This window comes from Octopus sinensis, linkage group LG13, assembly GCF_006345805.1.
Source record: "Octopus sinensis linkage group LG13, ASM634580v1, whole genome shotgun sequence".
Classification (NCBI taxonomy): domain Eukaryota; kingdom Metazoa; phylum Mollusca; class Cephalopoda; order Octopoda; family Octopodidae; genus Octopus; species Octopus sinensis.
In genome coordinates this window covers 47367017-47388989 of record NC_043009.1, presented here as the reverse complement: position 1 = coordinate 47388989, position 21973 = coordinate 47367017, and the positions used below count along the sequence as shown (strand labels likewise).

Sequence of the window (21973 nt, the reverse complement as noted above, 5' to 3'; positions counted from 1 at the left end):
TTTCATTGAGCACATCTGGGATCAAGGGGATTTTAAACATTTGATCAGTAGTAAATATATTCCAAGGAATGAATTTAGTTATCTGATGAATAAATCCACTTGCAAATTGACTCACAAAATTGGTGCAGTACCAGACAAAATAACTTCTGGTGTTCACTTTCATCCCCTTGTATCACTGAAATCAATTTTGCCTTTTGCTCATCTTTAAACAAAATGCCAGTCGAATGCTATGATTGAAATAGCCAAGTGTTCACTCCTTCAAAAGGAGTGGCATTACTCTTAAATTGAAAATCAATTTTAATAACCAACTTATAATCGTTAATATTAAAGGTGTCCAGCTGGCAGAATTATTACTGCACCAGGCATAACACGTAGCGGCATTTCATCCATCTTTACATTCAGAGTTCAAATCCTGTCGAGGTCAACTTTGCCTTTCATCCTTTCAGGACAGAAAAAAAAAGTACCAGTCAAGCACTGGGGTTGATGTAATCGACTTACTCCCTCCCCTGAAATTGCTGGGCCATGAGCCAAAATTTGAAATTAATATTTAACTATGTTTGTTACAAGGATTTCTTTGTGTGTGCTAGGTTTCACCTGAAGAGACCAGTCAACTGGTGTGTGAAACTGATACATTAACTGATTTCTCTCTGGATTTTGATAAATTCACCTTTGCTCCTCGCTGGGTACCCGAAAATGACACTTGTAAGGTAAGACAGATGATTTAATAAATATTCCATTTTTAAACCTCGTTAGATTTTAATATGCTATTAAATATTGAAGTGTTACCCTAATAACCTACATATATACCCCCTTAGTGAAGGAGGTATATATGTAGTTTCTTGTATTTTATTTGAAGCATTAGAGTTTATTTTTATATAAGTATGCTATCTATTTCTTAAGATCCTGTTAATAGCATTTGATACCAAAACTACAATTGTGAACCTTTTAAAGATAAAATTGTGATATTAACCATGATAAATAAACATGATAATTAGTCACAAAGTAAACTTTACATTACCTAAGGTTTTCTTTCTTTTTTTTCAGTTCATTATAATACAAAGTAACTCCCACTACTTTCCAAAGAGAAAGTTAATGATTTTTTTTTAATCAAAAGATTGTCTCATTAGACACTCATGTATAGCATCATGTATATATATATATATATATATTTCATAGTATCTTTTTCATAGTGTTATATATAGCATCATGTATATATATATATATTTCATAGTATCTTTTTCATAGTGTTATATATAGCATCATGTATATATATATATATTTCATAGTATCTTTTTCATAGTGTTATATATAGCATCATGTATATATATATATATTTCATAGTATCTTTTTCATAGTGTTATATATAGCATCATGTATATATATATATATTTCATAGTATCTTTTTCATAGTGTTATATATAGCATCATGTATATATATATATATTTCATAGTATCTTTTTCATAGTGTTATATATAGCATCATGTATCATCATCATCATCATCATCATCATCATTTAGCGTCCGTTTTCCATGCTAGCATGGGTTGGACGGTTCTACTGGGGTCTGTGAAGCCAGAAGGCTTCATCAGGCCCAGTCAAATCTGGCAGTGTTTCTACGGCTGGATGCCCTTCCTAACGCCAACCACTCCGTGAGTGTAGTGGGTGCTTTTTACGTGTTCATAGTGTCTTTTAAACAAACAAGCATGTGAGTTTTCTGCAATGATTATTCTGTAAATAATAATAATATTTTATAAGCTTAAAGCTTATAAGCAATCACTGCATATTGACTGAAGAAAATAGTCTAATATTGGGGCGTATAACGCCTCTATGGAAAGCCTCCCCTTATGTATGACAGCACACTGCTGGACACTGCTTCATTGTGTGGTTGGGCCTTAAGCATCATCAGTCCTTTATAGGTCATCATGTAATTAACTTTTTAAAAGAATCCATAAAAGAAATGGACATTTTTAATATAACATACCTTTTCTACATCTATTATGAGCTGTAGTGTTAAATAATGCAACAATTTCTCAACTAGCATCATGGAAGATGCACAGTAGTTTTCAAATGTTTTTAGAAAGAGATCATCTTCCATGCCACAAAATACACTACTTGCATATACATACATATATATAATACTTCTAATGCATATTATTATTTTACAGGCTGTCGCCTTTATGTTTGAAGATTTAGGCTTCACCACCCGATGGCGTATTAGAAAAGATTCTTTAGTGAGGTAGGTCTAATTAATTGCCATTAATTTATTATATTTTGTTTGGAAATTTTTATATATGCTGATTTCATAAAAATGCTTCAAACTTAAAGAACAGATTTTGGAATATTTCTTTAAGTTTTTCTTTTCAATATTCTAAAGTACAAAGTGGTGATAATTTAGTAAAATTGGTAGTGCCGGAAAAAAATGATTAGCAGTATTTAGTTATGTTACATTACATTCTGAGTTCAAACCACACCAGGGTTAGGCTTGATAAAACAGAACCAGCCAATTACTGGTTTGATATGATTTATTTTATTTTTCATTCTCTTTGAGATTGAGAAACTAAAGTACCAATCAAGTACCAAGTCAGTTTATATTCCTATAATGTATCCTAGTTATGAATGGAGTAGAAGAAATTGGTGGATTATGTAATTAATGAATATAGTTATATACAGTCACATTTACAATGTTCATGTACATTTGAACATGGAAAGACAATATGCTGCAGAAGTTGCCTCAAGAGAAGAAATCTTTCCATGTCCGAGTGTACATAAACATGTTAAATGTGGCTGTACATGACTATATTTTATTTGACACTGCTGGTGCACCTCTAATTAATTAATCAATATTTTAGTAGGCAATTAAATTATTAAAATTTTGATTATTGGGTATATGTGTAGGTGAGACTGGTATGAAATACAATATTGTATTAACATTTTCATCATTCAAGATCTTCATAATATAAGCAATGTTTAAACTCACAGGAAGCATCTCAACTATTACTATTAAGGCCATGCTGGAGCACTGCCTTAGGAACATTTTCTCCATTCAAATATAATAACTATTGGGTTGTTCGGAAAGTTCGTGCCGATTTTTAAAGGAGAGGAAAAGGTCAATAAATACTTGCCATTACATTTTTAATCAACCAAATATGGACCATTTTGTTGAAAAATGCATCTCCATCTCTCCTTTAACTTGAAAATACCCTCTTCCCAGAATTGAGGTGGTTTCATGGCAAAGTATTCATCAAGGTATCTTTTTACGTCATCCAAGAAATTGAAATTTTTACCATTAAGACTATTCTGCTGAGACCTGAATAAGTGGAAATCCAAAGGAGCAATATCTGGAGAATATGGAGGGTGGGATAACACATACCAGCCGAGCTGCAGCAATTTTTGTCTGGTTCCCAAAGCATCATGTGCCAAAAATGAACTTTCTTATCTTGCATTTTAAAGGGTTACAAAATTAACACAGGTTATAGGAACATAAATTTTCTTCCACGAAAAGATACCTTAAACTGTGCTCAAATCCTATTTTATGGACTCAACCATGTTCTAAAATAAGTCGAAAGGTAAGCTACTATAAATTGGCACAAACTTTCCAGACGGCCCAATATTAGTTACTGAAGTAGATTTGAAACAGTTGAGTGTGTGAGGTATATGTGTTTAATAGTAACACTGAATGCTGCTGCTGACAGTAACAGATTTTTCCTGTATTTTTAGATTTTGCCATATTTATCATTCTATTATTATTTGTTGATAGATTCATATTAATGGTCAAGAAAGGCTATCGCAACCCTCCTTATCACAACTGGATTCATGCGTTCTCAGTGGCTCATTATGCTTACGTCATGGTAAAAAATGCACGGTTACATGAATATTTGGAGTAAGTTGAAGCTTTCATTCTGTTGTTGTTGCTGCTCTTATTGTTATTCATGTCACTTCTCGTTGAGCAGTTGTATGGTTGGTTTCATACTACTGCAGTCGTCTCACAAGATGTTCATACTGTATTTTACAGTAAGTGGGCATCATTAAATGTAAAATGTATAGTATAGTCTATTTGTATAAATGACAGTATATCTCCTCTCCGTTTGTCCATCCCTTTGATATGTAAATCAAAGGCAGTTAGCTGCTATGATATTTTCATTGTCTCAGCAATTAAACACTAACAGGTAGATTGTTTATTCAGTTAAATATTGAGTAGATGTTCTGTGTGTATATGCATAAATATGAATGTGTGTGTGTGTATATACAATTTTTACATTTGTATACACGCAGTTAAACAGCAGAGAAATGTTTATTGAGTAGAAAATACTGCAATTAATTTTTCTTTTATCATTGTATTTTTCTTTCAGTGAATTGGAAATATTTGCTCTTTTTGTATCCTGTTTATGCCATGACATTGACCACAGGGGAACCAACAACTCCTTCCAAGTAGCTTCAGTAAGTTGTTTACTACTACTCATCTCTGTTCATCACATATTCATAATGTTCACTACTTCACTGTTTGTAAATCTTGTTTACTGTCAATCAGTAAACATATTCTGTTAATGTTTACCTTCAGCCAATGTGTTCTATGAATGAATAACAATGATCTGACCACCAGGTCAAAGATTTTACAAAAAGCACACACATGCATACACACTTTGCTGTTGTTTGTAATTTAGTATGATATTTTAGCCATTTCTGACATAGATCTATAATATAAGTTATTGGTTTCAAATTTTGGCACAAGGCCAGCAATTTGGGGGGAGGGGTAAGTCAATTACATCAACTCTGGTGTTCAACTGATACTTATTTTATCAACCCCGAAAGGATGAAAGGCAAAGTCGACCCTGGTAGCATTTGAACTCAGAGCGTGAAGTAGAACAAAATGCTGCTAAGCATTTTGCCCAGCACATTCTGCCAACTTGCCACCTTGCATCCTATGAGATGTTGACATAACATAAGCAATGGTCAAAATCACAGGAAGCATACTATTACTATCAAGGCCATGGTAGGGGACTGCCCTCGGAACATTTTCTCCATTCAAATATAACTATTAGTTACTAAAGTAGGTCTGAAACAGTTGAGTGTGTGAAGTATATAGGCATAGGAGTGGCTGTGTAGTAAGTAGCTTGCTTACGAACCACATGGTTCCAGGTTCAGTCCCACTGCGTGGCACCTTGGGCAAGTGTCTTCTACTATAGCTTCGGACTGACCAAAGCCTTGTGAGTGGATTTGGTAGACAGAAACTGAAAGAAACCCGTCGTATATCATCATCATCATCATCATCATCATTTAACGTCCGCTTTCCATGCTAGCATGGGTTGGACGGTTCAACTGGTGTCTGGGGAGCCCGAAGGCTGCACCAGGCCAGTCAGATCTGGCAGTGTTTCTACAGCTGGATGCCCTTCCTAACGCCAACCACTCCGAGAGTGTAGTATATATGTATATATGTATATATATATGTGTGTGTGTTTGTGTGTCTGTGTTTGTCCCCTCAACATTGCTTGACAACCGATGCTGGTGTGTTTACATCCCCGTAACTTAGCAGTTCGGCAAAAGAGACCGATAGAATAAGTACTCGGCTTACAAACAATAAGTACTGGGGGCGATTTGCTTGACTAAAGGAAGTGCTCCAGCATGGCCACAGTCACATGACTGAAACAAGTAAAAGAAGGGTTTACCTGGTCATAAATGTTGGGTTCTGACCAAGGGAACGCAATCATAAATAAAAGCAGCCAAATTGGGATTCCTCAGTAGGATTCCTGGAATAATGTTACTCGACATGTTGCATAGCACAGAAATCAAAGTATCTCTCTAGGCCATGCTGCTACTTCTCTGGCATTGAGCAATCACAGCTCCAGCACTACAGACGTGTGGTTGGAATGCCATAGGAAAGGGCTGCATGATGGTTCTTTCAATCCAAGCCAACTGGGCTGACCAAGGCGAGATGGTTAGTTGATATCCATAGTCTTTGTTGGTTACACTCAGGAATCCAGCAGGAAAGTGTAATGGTGGTTACCTTTGATAGGATCCTTTGGAAGAGATACTGGAGGACTCTACCCCAACAACCCTTCCCAGATTAGCTGGTTGCAAAAATCAATGAATAAATGAATGGATAGATGGATAGACAGACAGACAGACAGTTGGTCAGTCAGTCATTCCTTACATTATTATACATTATAATCCATATATTTTCAACTATCACTTAGAATTCATATGGTACTTAATACATTCATATCACTCCTTATACACATATATGCCTACCAGCAAAAGCCCCTTTCACAACTCCCTAATAAGCTGCTGTAAGATTTTTTTTTTTACACCCCTATGCTTCTTCTAACATAATTATATTATCCAACACCCAATGCTTCCATAATAACTTAAGGCAATATCTTTTCATTTCAGCAATCTGTGCTAGCTGCTCTTTACAGTTCTGAAGGCTCAGTAATGGAGGTAAGCTACACTTATTCATTCCACTTCAGTTATGATGTTATTAATTTTATCATAATCATGATCATCACCATAGCTACCAGCATCATCGTCGTTGTCATCATTATCATCCTAATTACTTCTGCATTGACACCCAAGTCTATGGTTGTCAGGATATGCAGCTAGTTGACTAGCTTTATATTAACTCATCCTTTATATTAATTATACGATTCTAGCTCTCTTAGAAAATCTCAAAGACATCTTGTAAAACCTCCAAGACACAGTTCACTTAGTAATTTCTCCAGTCTACTTAAGATACCACATATTATATTCCCCATTGTCATTAAAATATTTAAGGGTCAAAATCAGATTACAGCTAGTGGTTGATACATTATTCAGCCCCAGGCAAGTTTACTCAATAGACTTATCATCAAAAGTATTCCTTCTATTTCTCTTCACGGTATATCTTGGGTTACATTATTCAATGCAGCCCATTTCAAAGAGAATCGCTCTCTCTCTCTCTCTCTCTCTCTCTCTCTCTCTCTCTCTCTCTCTCTCTCTCTCTCTCTCTCACACACACACACCACACACACACACACACACTCATGACCTCTTTATATCTTATGATACTGTGGATCTTCATCAAGAAAGTGTAGGGAAGCTTCCCAAATCGACCTCAATTCACACACCTCATTATTTTATAGTTAAAAACCAATAAATCATCAGAGTCATTAGATATTCGATAAAATGTTTTGTGGTGTTTGCTCCAGCCATTGAAACCAAGCCAAGAATGAAACGCACAAGTGAGACCTGATCCGCTAACCCTTCTAAGAGAGCAGCATTTCAAAATAAGAACTAACTCAGACCCTATTAACAGTTCCAAGCCCCATGCCGACATAGAAAGCAGTTGTAAAATAATGCTAATAAAATGACAATGGTATCATACTTCATTTTAGCTTTATAGTTTTTAGTTGTAAAATACAATATAAAGAAATTTTCAAAAATGGTCTGAACATTTCCTCCTTTGTTTATTTCTAACAGAGACATCATTTTGCTCAATCAATGTGTATTTTGAACACAGAGGGTTGTAATATATTTGAAAACTTACCCAGCAAGGTATAGTTGGTTTCTTTTTTATTATACAGTTTATATTTGTATTATATGCTCTAACAGTCTGTGAACATAGTTATTATCATATCTCATTTACAATGTTTTTTTCATATTGTAGCGATAACAAAAATCTTTTTTCAAAGATCTCTTTTTTTTTACTTCATAAGGCTAACTACCATATAAGGAAACACTTGGCAGGAAATTATATTATTGTCAATAATGGGACATGAGAAAATTCAATGATACTATCTTTGATAGCTAAAGGACACTAAAGAGTATTACTCTACCAAACTTATTGCAATCAATTCCACGTATTTGCATTGATTTGTAATTGAAATTCTTATACAATAAAATAAATTGGCATAATAGGCAATAAATTATAAGATTTCAATTCATTGTCAGTAATAAGTTATTTTAATTCTATCTTTGCAATTTATGCTTATCTTGAGATTAAGAGGATGGCTCAGGTGTACATCTCAGTTTTTTGTCTGCATTGTTGATGCCATCTTCACAAATCCTATTGCATCCAATATTATTACTTAATTTCCAATATAACAGCCACCTATTTGTAGGGTTGACCTCTTTGTTATATCTTTGAACCTAACACTTGTGAACCATTGGGGTGATAACCCCTCAATACTAGCATCTTTGCCAGTGCTCCAGCATGGCCATAACCTTTGGGCTGAAACATATAAAAGAATATCTTTGCCTTTTTCTATTTGCATTGGCATTTGATTGATAGGTTACCCTAATTCTCTTTTCTCCAGGGGCATTCTAGACATTTAAAATTGAGGATGTCCCAATTTCTGCAGCATTTCTGTCTGGGACACCTTCTGGTCTAGTTGTATAACTTGCTCCATAATGGTCACCAATTGACGATTCATTTCTTTTTTTTTTTTTATACCTGCATCTGTTGTCAAGTGATGTTGGGAGGACAAACACAAACACACAAACATATGCACACACACACATACACACACATATATGTATATGGTTGATTTGTTTGACTACACCCTTCGAGGTGGTGCTCCAGCATGGGCACAGTTCAATAACTGAAACAAGTAAAAGGTGAAAGAAAAAAAAGATAAAGTAAGGAGAGAGGCTGTGTGGTAAGTAGCTTACTTCCCAACCACATAGTTCTGTGTTCAGTCTCACTGCACAGCACCTTGGGCAAGTATCTTCTACTATAGCCTCAGACCAACCAAGCCTTGTGAGTGGCAGAAATTGAAAGAAGCATTTCATATATATATATATATATATATATATATATATATATATATATATATATCTATATATATATGTATGTATGTATGTATGTGTTTGTGTGTCTGTGTTTGTCTCACCACCACCACCATCACTTGACAACCGATGTTGGTGTATATACGAACCCATAACTTAGCGGTTCAGTAAAAGAACCAATAGAATAAATACTAGGCTTACAAAGAATAAGTCCTGTCGATTTGTTTGACTAAAGATGGTGCTCCAGCATGGTTGAAGTCAAATGACTGAAACAAATAAAAGAAAAAAGAAATATATATATATATATATATATATATATATATACCAGCGGTGGTGCCCCAGCATGGCTGCGGCCTTCGGGCTAAAACATTTTTAAGGATTTAAGGATACAATGACTTTCCACACAGTTTCTGTGTACCAAGTTGACTCACAAAACTTTGGTTACCCTGGGGCTATAGTAGAAAACATTTGCCCAAAGTGCCACTCAGTGGGACTGAACCTGAAAACATGTGGTTGCAAAGTGAGCTTTTATAACCACATAGCCATGCCTGCTGAAACAGAATATAAATCAAACTGAAGTAGAATCATGCTTGGTTTTTAAGACCATCAGAGAATTGAGCAGATGATCATACTCAATTCTGATGGTAAGCTACACTTCAATAGAGTATCTCACTCAACTTTAAATTATGGCCTAGTTTAATTAATAAGGGAAATAGGCAACCATCGTTTGTGTAGCTGCTTCATTTTTTTGTCATTAAAGTGACCCTTTTGTACTAAAGTTCTTTAATTTATTTGCATCCATCATGATGAAGACCATGCTGGCGACCACTGCCTTTGTTATAGTGATAATTATTTCTTCTGATCCTCTAATATGTTGTTTTTCTCATTTGGCCAGCAATACACCAGAGTGTTAGACTTGATGAGGGACATTATCCTTGCCACAGATTTGGCTCATCACCTTCGGATTCTGAAAGATCTTGAAAAGATGGTCACAGGTATAGTACACTAGTTGTTATCACTACTTCCATCGGTGGCGGGTTTTACTCTGCTTTTGAAAACTAGTTTAAGACATGAGCTTGCACCATATTTCCCTGATTAAAGAGCTGGCATTTTGAGTTCAGCTGTCAGCCTGTGTATATTTGACTGATTGTTCTTGTAAATGTGTATCTGTGTGTGTTGGGGAATCCTTTTCAATGACTTGCACACTTAAGCACGTGTCTTTCTTTGTCCATCTGTGTGTTTGTGTGTGTGTCTGTCTGTCTGTGTATATGATTGTGTGTGTGTGTGTGTATATATATATTGATGTGGAGGTGTATCCATGCTTGTATATTGATTTTCTACTCAAGTATGCACACCTTTTTATTGTGTGTGTTTTGTATGTGTATGTATGTCAAGTCTTCAAAAATTACTCGTTTTTGTAATTTGTAACAGAACAGTAACCTAGATACATAGATAAATAGAAAAGATTTTCTTTATTGAATATTTTACATTGCAAAAGAATGTAAAACTAAAATAACAAATCCTTTACATAAAATGTATATATTTTTGTATTGAATACAACTGATGAAAAGCTTAAAAAGAAATAAATTAAAATAAAAGCTGTAGTCCCAGCTGAGCCAAGTCCAATGACTGATTGAAACGAAATACATCATCCAGAAATAACAAGAAGGATGGAGCATAAAATAAATAACATATTTATTTAGTAAAGTACACTCAGTGACAAAATAACAGTTAAATTAAACAGGAAGTGACCCTCTTAATACTCGATCATATATCTACGAGTTGGTTTCATCTACTTGTTTAATATTTTTTATATTGCTATCTATGGAGGCACAATGGCCCAGTGGTTAGGGCAGCAGACTCGTAGTCGTAGGATCACAGTTTTGATTCCCAGACTGGGCGTTGTGAGTGTTTATTGAGCGAAAACACCTAAAGGTCCACGAGGCTCTGGCAGCGCGGGGGTTGGGGGCGATCTCTGCTGTACTCTTTCACCGCAACTTTCTCTCACTCTTTCTTCTGTTGGCCTGCTCGCTTAGCCAGCAGGGTGGCATCATTTGAAGGCTAAAACAATGCGAAGCGCATTGTGACCAGCAATGTGTAGCAACATCTGATAGCCTGGTCAGTCACATCACGTCACGTCACATCATATTGCTATCTAATTTTAGGGATGTTGACATTGCTTAGGATCAACATTGCTTAACTTTTTGTTACCATATTTCCATTGAAACATTCTGCCTTTGTTTCAATTGATGAAGAATTAAGACAAACATTTTGTCATTATTTAGCTGGCCTTTAAGGCGGCAAGCTGGCAGAATCATTAGCACACTGGGTGAAATGTTTAGCAGCATTTCATTCAACTTCACATTCTGCATTAACCATTAAGCAAAATAAGCACCACAGAAATGGTAAATGGTTTATGGCACGAAAAGAAATCACTTTAAACTTGCTAAAATAATATTCAGGATGCCTTTATTTCTACTAAGTATAGATGGAGATGTGTTACCTAAGATTAATTTTTGAAGATCTGATCAAAGATTCTGCAATTCAAAAAAGTAGGAGGAAACTTTTTAAATATAAATAAATTGGAAGTATACAAAATTAAACTTTATTTTCCCTCTTACTGTTTTGTTTCATTTTGAAAAATAAAAATTTATTTTATAGTTTGTTATTGTTTACATTGAATTACATAATTTTTTACTGGGACACCAAAATCTCTTAAGTGCTTAAGGCCTCAATGGGTCTTAATCCGGCCTTGCTGTGGTTGACGTAATCAACTTACCACCTCCACCAAAATTGCCGACCTCATGCTAAAATTTGAAACCATTATTAAGCTGGCATTTGAAACATGCTGTAACATGAGCTTTTAATTTATATCACTCTAATACAGGAAGTTTGTATCATAGTACCAATGGGCTGATATCAAAAGGGTTAAAAGCATAATGGTGAAGAATAAGTTTAGTAATGCATCTAACAGCTTGTGCATATCTATGTATGTTTTTTGTGTGTACTTTGTTTAAAAAAAAATATCCTTGTTATGTGAAATGGAGATTTTGTTTGAAGTTTATAAAAAAAACTAGCAGTATCGCCCGGCGTTGCTTGGGTTTGTAAGGGAAATAACTATATAAGCATTTTTATAGAGTTATAGCTAAAAAATAGCAAAAAAATGCATTAAAAATGGAAAAAAAATGATGGTAAATTTTTTTTTAAATCGTTGACTCATCGTAGACATTTTTAGAGAGTTACTTCCCTTATATAATAGCGAAAAAATGCGTTAAAATGGAAAAAATGATGGTAAATTATTTTTAAAATCGTAGACTCATCGTAGATGCGCTAATACCCAGAAGGGCTCGATATGAATCACGACTATAAGATACCCGGTTTTGGTTAAACTGCACCGCAAAATGTGGGAGTAGTTAGGAATCTAAATCGTAGGAGACAGACACACAACCTTACTTTTATATATAAAGATATGCTTGTAAAACTGAACACTTGTAGGCAGCTCACAAATTTCATACACTACTAGACTGCTAAAAATGCCGAGCTGCATGTTTAGTGCCCCGTAATATTTCTGTTCTGGATAGCTTCTAAAATTTTACTGTATTTCTTGTTCATCCATGTCCTCAATGACTAACTTTTACATCTCTGTGTCTTTCTTTCTATTGTAGAAGGGTACGATAAAAATAGTCGTAAGCATCACAAAATGTTACTCTGTCTACTCATGACATCCTGTGACTTATCTGATCAAACCAAGTGTTGGGGAGTGACTAAACATATCGCTGTAAGTACACAACATCATTCAGAATAATAACATTACCATCTTGCTTTGTTTCTGCTGTTTTTAGGGTGTTTGGGGGTGGGGTGGGGGGTTCAAGTTATTTTCTTTTATCATAATTACAACACCTTCCTGATTATAATCAGGTCAACAGTTTTGAGGGGAGGGAGTTTGTCAATTACATCAATCCCAGTACTAGGCTGGTACTTTATTCATCAATCCTAAATAAACAAAAGACAAAATTGACCTTAGATTTGAAATTGGAACATAAAGAATCAGGACAAATACTGTCAATCCATCATCTCCACCACCACCACTACCATCTTTTTTCTATTTTTATTTCACTATTCTTGCTCATTATTTTAACATCAGTTCAGTTCAGAAATTTTAGTCTTATATTTTCTCTGTCTATCATTTTCATCAACTCATTTTCATGATATCCATTTCACAATACCTTTATTTTACAATTAAAAAAAAAAGATAAAAAAGAGGGAAACCAATCAATTTTAGATTATGGAATGTCTCTTGAATTTTGGAAAAAAAATCCACACAAAAGCTTTTTATATTTTTCTCTTTGCATTTGTCCTTTGGGAAGCAAAGCTCTATATTTCATCGATATTATGTTTGAACAGCTATAATTTTTTACAGGCTGTTCAATGATAAACAGTATTCAACAAACACAAATAAAACATGTCTCATACCATTAGGTACTACCATAAAATATTGCAGCCAAACAGAGCAAAGGAAAACATGCAATTTTTGAAATATAGAGTTGTGCCTGGAGAAAAACATTGTACACCAATATAATATATATATATATATATATATATATGTATATATATGTATATATATATGTGTATATATATATATATATATATATATATATATATATATATATATTATATATATATATGGTGAGGGTTGGCAACGAGTACAGTGAAGAATTCCGGGTAGAGGTTGGGGTCCACCAAGGTTCAGTCCTCAGTCCCCTCCTATTTATCATAGTCCTCCAGGCAATAACGGAGGAATTCAAGACAGGATGCCCCTGGGAGCTCCTCTATGCTGACGACCTTGCTCTAATTGCTGAGTCACTATCAGAACTGGAGGAGAAGTTTCAGGTGTGGAAACAAGGATTAGAATCGAAGGGCCTTAGAATCAACCTAGCCAAAACCAAAGTCCTAATAAGTAGGAAGGTGGACCAATCACAAACGACTTCAGGTAGATGGCCCTGCTCGATCTGTAAAAAAGGTGTAGGTAGAAACTCTATAAGGTGCACCAAGTGTAAGCTATGGACACATAAGAGGTGCAGCAATGTCAAAGGAAGGCTAACTAGGAAAATAGTTTTTGTCTGTGGCAGATGCTCAGGAGCAATAAACACTGGAAATGTGCAGAGACCAACTTCTACCACGTTCCAGGGAGACAAACTAGAAGTAGTTGATAGCTTCCGCTACCTAGGAGACCAAGTCAGTAGCGGGGGTGGGTGTGCTGAAAGTGTAACTGCTAGAGTAAGAATAGCTTGGGCAAAGTTTAGAGAGCTCTTACCCCTGCTGGTGACAAAAGGCCTCTCGCTCAGAGTAAAAGGCAGACTGTATGAAGCATGTGTACGTACAGCCATGCTACATGGTAGTGAAACATGGGCCGTGACTGCTGAGGATATGCGTAAGCTTGCAAGAAATGAAGCCAGTATGCTCCGATGGATGTGTAATGTCAGTGTTCATAATCGTCAGAGTGTAAGTACCTTGAGAGAAAAGTTGAACCTAAGAAGCGTCAATTGTGGTGTGCAAGAGAGACGGCTGCGCTGGTATGGTCATGTGACGAGAATGGCTGTAGATAGTTGTGTGCAAAAGTGCTACACCCTAGCAGTTGAGGGAACCTGTGGAAGAGGCAGACCCAGGAAAACCTGGGACGAGGTGGTGAAGCACGACCTTCGAACTTTAGGTCTCACCAAGGAAATGACTAGAGACCGAGACCTATGGAAGTATGCTGTGCGTGAGAAGACCCGGCAAGAGTAGTCAGGCCATAACCCGTGGCCCCTACCTGGGACGTAGTCAGTCCACCTGTGCATACCTTCCTTCTTGTGACACTTGTGAAGACCTGTTGAGGCAAGTGAAAGTGAAAATCAAAATAAAATAGATGATCATCAATGGAATTTGTATCTTTGTTACCAGTGACGGTGGCACACAAGAAAACCATCCGAACGTGGCCGTAGCCAGTACCGCATCGACTGGCCTCCGTGCTGTGGGCACATAGCAAACACCATCCGATCGTGGCCGTTCGCCAGCCTCATCTGGCACCTGTGTCGGTGGCACATAAAGACACCATCCGAAGACCCGGCAAGACTAGTCAGGCCATAACCCATGGCCCCTACCTGGGACGTAGTCAGTTCACCTGTGCATACCTCCCTTCTTGTGACACTTGTGAAGACCTGTTGAGGCAAGTGAAAATCAAAAAAAAAAAAAAAAAAAATCAAAAAAATCAAAACAAATCGAAATAGATGAATATCAATGGAATTTGTATCTTTGTGGTACCAGTGCCGGTGGCACACAAGAAAACCATCCGAACGTGGCCGTAGCCAGTACTGCATCGACTGGCCTCCGTGCTGTGGGCACGTAACAAACACCATCCGATCGTGGCCGTTCGCCAGCCTCATCCGGCACATAAAAACACCATCCGAAGACCCGGCAAGACTAGTCAGGCCATAATCCGTGGCCCCAACCTGGGACGTAGTCAGTCCACCTGTGCATACCTTCCTTCTTGTGACACTTGTGAAGACCTGTTGAGGCAAGTGATCATATCATGTGACGAGAATGGCTGTAGATAGTTGTGTGCAAAAGTGCTACACCCTAGCAGTTGAGGGAACCTGTGGAAGAGGTAGACCCAGGAAAACCTGGGACGAGGTGGTGAAGCACGACCTTCGAACTTTAGGTCTCACCAAGGAAATGACTAGGGACCGAGACCTATGGAAGTATGCTGTGCGTGAGAAGACCCGGCAAGAGTAGTCAGGCCATAACCCGTGGCCCCTACCTGGGACGTAGTCAGTCCACCTGTGCATACCTTCCTTCTTGTGACACTTGTGAAGACCTGTTGAGGCAAGTGAAAGTGAAAATCAAAATAAAATAGATGAATATCAATGGAATTTGTATCTTTATGGTACCAGTGCCGGTGGCACACAAGAAAACAATCCAAACGTGGCCGTAGCCAGTACCGCATCGACTGGCCTCCGTGCTGTGGGCACGTAACAAACACCATCCGATCATGTCCGTTCGCCAGCCTCATCAGGCACCTGTGTCGGTGGCACATAAAAACACCATCTGAAGACCCGGCAAGACTAGTCAGGCCATAACCCGTGGCCCCTACCTGGGACGTAGTCAGTCCGCCTGTGCATACCTTCCTTCTTGTGACACTTGTGAAGACCTGTTGAGGCAAGTGATCAAATCAAAACAAATCAAAATAGATGAACATCAATGGAATTTGTATCTTTGTGGTACCAGGGCCGGTGGCACACAAGATAACCATCCGAACATGGCCGTAGCCAGTACCGCATCGACTGGCCTCTGTGCTGTGGGCTCATAACAAACACCATCCGATCGTGGCCGTTCGCCAGCCTCATCTGGCACCTGTGTCGGTGGCACATAAAAGCACCATCCGAAGACCCGGCAAGACTAGTCAGGCCATAACCCGTGGCCTCTACTTGGGACGTAGTCAGTCCACCTGTGCATACCTTCCTTCTTGTGACACTTGTGAAGACCTGTTGAGACAAGTGATCAAATTAAATCAAATCAAATCAAAATAGATGAACATCAATGGAATTTGTATCTTTGTGGTACCAGTGCCAGTGGCACACAAGAAAGCCATCCGAACGTGGCCGTAGCCAGTACTGCATCGACTGGCCTCCGTGCTGTGGGCACGTAACAAACACCATCCATCTGGCACCTGTGTCGGAGACACATAAAAACATCATCCGAAGACCCGACAAGACTAGTCAGGCCATAACCCGTGGCCCCTACCTGGGACGTTGTCAGTTCACCTGTGCATACCTTCCTTCCTTCTTGTGACACTTGTGAAGACCTGTTGAGGCAAGTGAAAATCAAATCAAATCAAATCAAATCAAAATAGATGAACATCAATGGAATTTGTATCTTTGTGGTACCAGTGTCGGTGGCACACAAGAAAACCATCCGAACGTGGCCGTAGCCAGTACCGCATCGACTGGCCTCCGTGCTGTGGGCACGTAAGAAACACCATCCGATCGTGGCCGTTCGTCAGCCTCGTCTGGCACTGTGTCGGTGGCACATAAAAACACCATCCGAGCGTGGCCGTTCGCCAGCCTCGTCTGGCACCTGTGTCGGTGGCACATAAAAATACCATCCGAGCGTGGCCGTTCGCCAGCCTCGTCTGGCACCTGTGTCGGTGGCACATAAAATCACCCACTACACTCTCGGAGTGGTTGGCGTTAGGAAGGGCATCCAGCTGTAGAAACACTGCCAGATCTGACTGGCCTGGTGCAGCCTTCGGGCTCCCCAGACCCCAGTTGAACCGTCCAACCCATGCTAGCATGGAAAGCGGACGTTAAATGATGATGATGATGATGATGATATATATATATATATATATATATAATATATATATATATATATATATATATATATATATATATATGTGTGTGTATATATATATATATATATATATATAGTAATGGATAGGAAAATGTCAAAAGACATATAATAAAATAGGCACATACAATAGGTGCTCAGATCAAACCAAGTGTCTAAACTCAAATATTAACTGCCAGGATACAGGATCTACAGAAGTGATAATTAGCTATAGGCAATGTAGTAGTCGAGCTAGTATGTAGGTATAATGGAATAGGATATGAAGAGGCTGTTGCAAGGCATCAAGTCATTTATACCATACGAGCAAAACGCTCCCCCGTCCATTGGACAGTGCTGAGTTGTCAAACATTTAAGCCAAATTTTCTCAAAACAACTTGTCCGACCACCCCATAGGCCTCCCCTTTGAGAAACACTGATTTAACCTAAATTTGAGACACCAGCAAAAGAAGAAATAAAGATAGTCTTTTTTTCTATTCCAAGAAAAACGATTTTACAAATGCACGTTCCCACGGCTTTATCAATTGCATTCTCACCTGAAATCGAATTTTGTAATTTTATCAAGGCTTATATATGCCCTGACACCGTCGATATCTACATATCAAATTTGAACACAATCGGATGGAGGATGCCCAAGATCCTAGAAGACACACACACAGACAGACAGAACGGATTTTATATAATAGATTTATACAAGAGAAAGAACAAAATTATATAAATATAGCCAGAAACCAAGAACATCCAGCAGATAAAAGTTCATAGTGATTTGGTATATACACATACAAATTTTGGAAAATTACATTACACACACACACACATATTGTGCTGGGCTGGCCATGCTGTCAGAATGAGTGATGAAAGAAAACCTAAAGTTCTCATGCACAGCCAGCTTCATAGTGGGCACAGGGATATTGGTCAACCATAGCTTAGATACAAGGTCAAGTTGAAGAGTAACCTCTCAGCAGTCAATATAGCTCACAATACCTATTTCTTTATTACCCACAAGGGGCTAAGCATAGAGAGAACAAACAAGGACAGAGATAGGTATTAAGTCGATTGCATCGACCCCAGTGCGTAACTGGTACTTAATTTATCGACCCCGAAAGGAGGAGAGGCAAAGTCGACCACGGCGGAATTTGAGCTCACAACGTAACGACAGACGAAATACGACTACGCATTTCGCCCGGCTTGCTAACGTTTCTGCCACCTCGCCACCTTACAATAGCTCACAATACCTTTGAGCAGACATCCTTGGAGCAGACATCCTTGGAGCAAACACAATGGAGATCGTCGTCTCAAAATGGTATAAGAGACTTTGTTTTAACCAGCGTTAACAGGTTTAGGGGTGCAAGACAAAGGAGAAAAGCAGCTGAAAATATACCACCTGCACTGACCCATGATGCTCATACCTACAACATTTGGCAGCTTCTTTTGCAAATGTCACATTCAACATAAGCATTGTGACTGACAAAGAAAGAGTAGATTGTCAGATCCTCATATGTGGAAACTGATAGGAGAGTGCATTATATATGTGTGTGTGTATATATATATATATATATAGGTGCAGGAATGGCTGTGTGGTAAGTAGCTTGCTTATCAACCACATGGTTCGGGTTCAGTCCCACTGCATGGCACTTTGGGCAAGTGTCTTCTACTATAGCCTCGGGTCGACCAAAGCCTTGTGAGTGGATTTGGTAGACGGAAACTAAAAACTAAAAATCCCGCCGTATATATGTATATATATATATGTGTGTCTGTGTTTGTCTCCCCAACATCGCTTGACAACCGATGCTGGTGTGTTTACATCCCCGTAACTTAGCAGTTTGGCAAAAGAGACCGATAGAATTAGTACTAGGCTTGCAAAGAATAAGTCCTGGGGTCAATTTGCTCGACCTGTTTTATGTCAAAACTGGCCAGATCCAGCCTCTCACCTCAACTCTACAATGTCATTCTAACACTAAACAATCACATCATTGAAATCTCTACAAGATAATGCATGATTAATTCAAAACAATATAAATAGATAGATATTATATTTGACAAAGCAATCCGAATATTAAAGGGTTAATATTATGTTGTCTTTTCTAGGGACTGATTTACCAGGAATTCTTCTCTCAGGGTGACCTTGAAAAAGCTCTGGGTCACAAACCAATAGAAATGATGGACAGAGAACGTGCAAAGATCCCAGAACAACAAATTAGTTTTCTAGATAATATTGCTTTGCCAGTCTTCAAGTAAGTATAAATATCATTATGTCAACGTTATTGCATATCAGTCTCTTTTATTCACATATAATGTCAAAGTTCTTGCTGCATATCACAGTGTTACAATGGTACATCATTGTGCCAGTAATGTAATGGGGTACAATCAGGGATGCGGCTTGGGTAAATGGTGCCCAGGGCAAGCATCAAAACTGTGGCCCTTCCCCTATCCCAACCAAAAAGCAGCGCATGCATTTCGTGAAGTCAAGTGAGAACACTTATTCTGCTCAGTGGCATGGATGGTGATAAGCAAAACAAACCATGCCTGAAAAGGTTTTAGAATCTTTTTTAATGGCTTAATTAGAAAAATATGTTGGCCAAAATTGCATCAACCTCAAAGTGGTGCCCAGGGCATGTGCCCAGTTTGCCCCACCCTAGCTATGCCCCTAGGTACATTTATCATCTTATTGAGATAAATCACTATCTCAAGACACACGTTCTGGCAAGATTGTTCATGGAAGACTAGCGGTCACCCATGCATACCAGCCTGCCCTCTCCATGTCACCAATGTTATCCAAGGGAAAGGCAAATTAAGCTTGGCACCTGTGACATCGCAACTCATTTTCTACAGCTGAGTGAACTGGTGCAATGGGAAATAAAGTGTGTTGTGCAAGAACACAACACACATCCTGGTCCAGGAATCAAACTCACAACCTCATGATTGTAAGCCCGACACTCTAACCACTAAGCCATGCGCTTTCATATCACTATCACGCTGTCCATATTATCAATGTGTCACATGAAACCATTTGCCTGTAACTGAACTTCCTAAGCTTCTATGCAAATGGCAATACATACTATGTATACCTATATCATATCTTATATCATCATCATCGTTTTAACATCTTACTTTTACATGCTTGCATGGGTTAGATAGTACTTCTTTGCGACAAAATTTTCTATGGTCCGATTCCCTTTGTAAATGCCAACCCTCGTCTGTTTGTAAGCAAGGTAATAATTTCACCACTGTATTGAATAACAAATAATTTGAACATGCCTTTGAGCATGTGTGTCTGTGTCTATTTATATACTTTTTACTCTTTTACTTGTTTCAGTCATTTGACTGCGGCCATGCTGGAGCACCACCTTTAATCGAGCAACTCGACCCCGGGACTTATTCTTTTGTAAGCCCAGTACTTATTCTATCGGTCTCTTTTGCCGAACAGCTAAGTAACGGGGACATAAACACACCAGCATCGGTGACACAGACACACAAACACACACACGCATATTTATATATATATATATATATATATATATATATATATATATATATATACATATATACGACGGGCTTCTTTCAGTTTCCGTCTACCAAATCCACTCACAAGGCTTAAATACATATGTATTTATGTGCATGCATAATATATATGTGTGCATGTATGTTTATAATTTCCCTTCTTTCCTGAGTGTCCAATAATACTTTATTTGTTCCACATCCTTGCGTTGTTGTGTTTTTTTGTTTTCTTGTTTGGATTAACTATATATATATATATATATATATATTATTATAAATGATAGGCGCAGGAGTGGCTGTGTGGTAAGTAGCTTGCTTAACAATCACATGGTTCTGGGTTCAGTCCCACTGCGTGGCACCTTGGGCAAGTGTCTTCTACTATAGCCTCTGGCCAACCAAAGCCTTGTGAGTAGATTTGGTAGACAGAAACTGGAAGAAGCCCATTGTATATATGTATATGTATATATATGTGTGTGTGCTTGTGTGTCTGTGTTTGTCCCTCCCAACATCGCTTGACAACCGATGCTGGTGTGTTTACGTCCCCGTAACTTAGCAGTTTCGTCAAGTTAGACTGATAGAATAAGTACTAGGCTTACAAAGAATAAGTCCTGGGGTCAATTTGCTCGACTAAAGGCGGTGCTCCAGCATGGCCACAGTCAAATGACTGAAACAAGTAAAAGAGGGAAATGGAAGGCGCATTTAGTACGAATCTTTATTCAGCATGATGATCATTTTGACCCATCCTACAGCTGTCCCTTAGGGGTAGAATATTGTGCATCTAGTTGTGTTGCATCAATCATATATTTATATTTGTGTGTGTGTATGCGCGCACGCATACATATAGGTATTTGTATAGATAAGTTTATACTTTTGAACTTTTGGTATCACAGAAATTCTTCATATATCTATACTTGCATCCATTTTAAAAACATATCATATAAATCAAAATCAAATTCGATGACTGACATCCATCCTACTGGATTGCTAAGAGCACCATCCACGTGAGGTCGTTGCCAGTGCCACTAGGCTGGCTTCTCTGCAGGTGACATGTAAAAAACACTATTTGAGTGTGGCTGTTGCCAGTACTGCCTGACTGGCCCTCATGCCAGTGGCACATAAATGCGCCCACTACACACTCGGAGTGGTTGACATTATGAAGGGCATCCAGCTGTAGAAACTCTGCCAGATCAGATTGGAGCCTGGCGCAGCCATTTGGTTCACCAGTCCTCAGTCAAATCGTTCAACCCATGCTAGCATGGAAAGCGGATGTTAAATGATGATGATGATGATGATGATGATTCTAATTCTGAGAGGGGCTTCCCCTTCGATCGCCC

General features: G+C 38.1%; 1 protein-coding gene across 3 annotated transcripts in view; it reads left to right on the top strand.

Annotated features, from left to right (window-relative positions):
• Positions 1–21973, top strand: part of LOC115218295 (cGMP-dependent 3',5'-cyclic phosphodiesterase-like) — a 614814-nt gene that overhangs the window by 592507 nt on the left and 334 nt on the right. For all 3 annotated transcript variants that reach the window (XM_036508346.1, XM_036508347.1, XM_036508348.1), the window contains 9 exons: positions 588–707; positions 2165–2235; positions 3757–3879; positions 4349–4436; positions 6387–6434; positions 7452–7526; positions 9655–9754; positions 12425–12537; positions 19230–19375. In XM_036508346.1, the coding sequence (XP_036364239.1) occupies positions 588–707; positions 2165–2235; positions 3757–3879; positions 4349–4436; positions 6387–6434; positions 7452–7526; positions 9655–9754; positions 12425–12537; positions 19230–19375 (884 nt within the window). The remainder of the gene's footprint in view (positions 1–587; positions 708–2164; positions 2236–3756; positions 3880–4348; positions 4437–6386; positions 6435–7451; positions 7527–9654; positions 9755–12424; positions 12538–19229; positions 19376–21973) is intronic.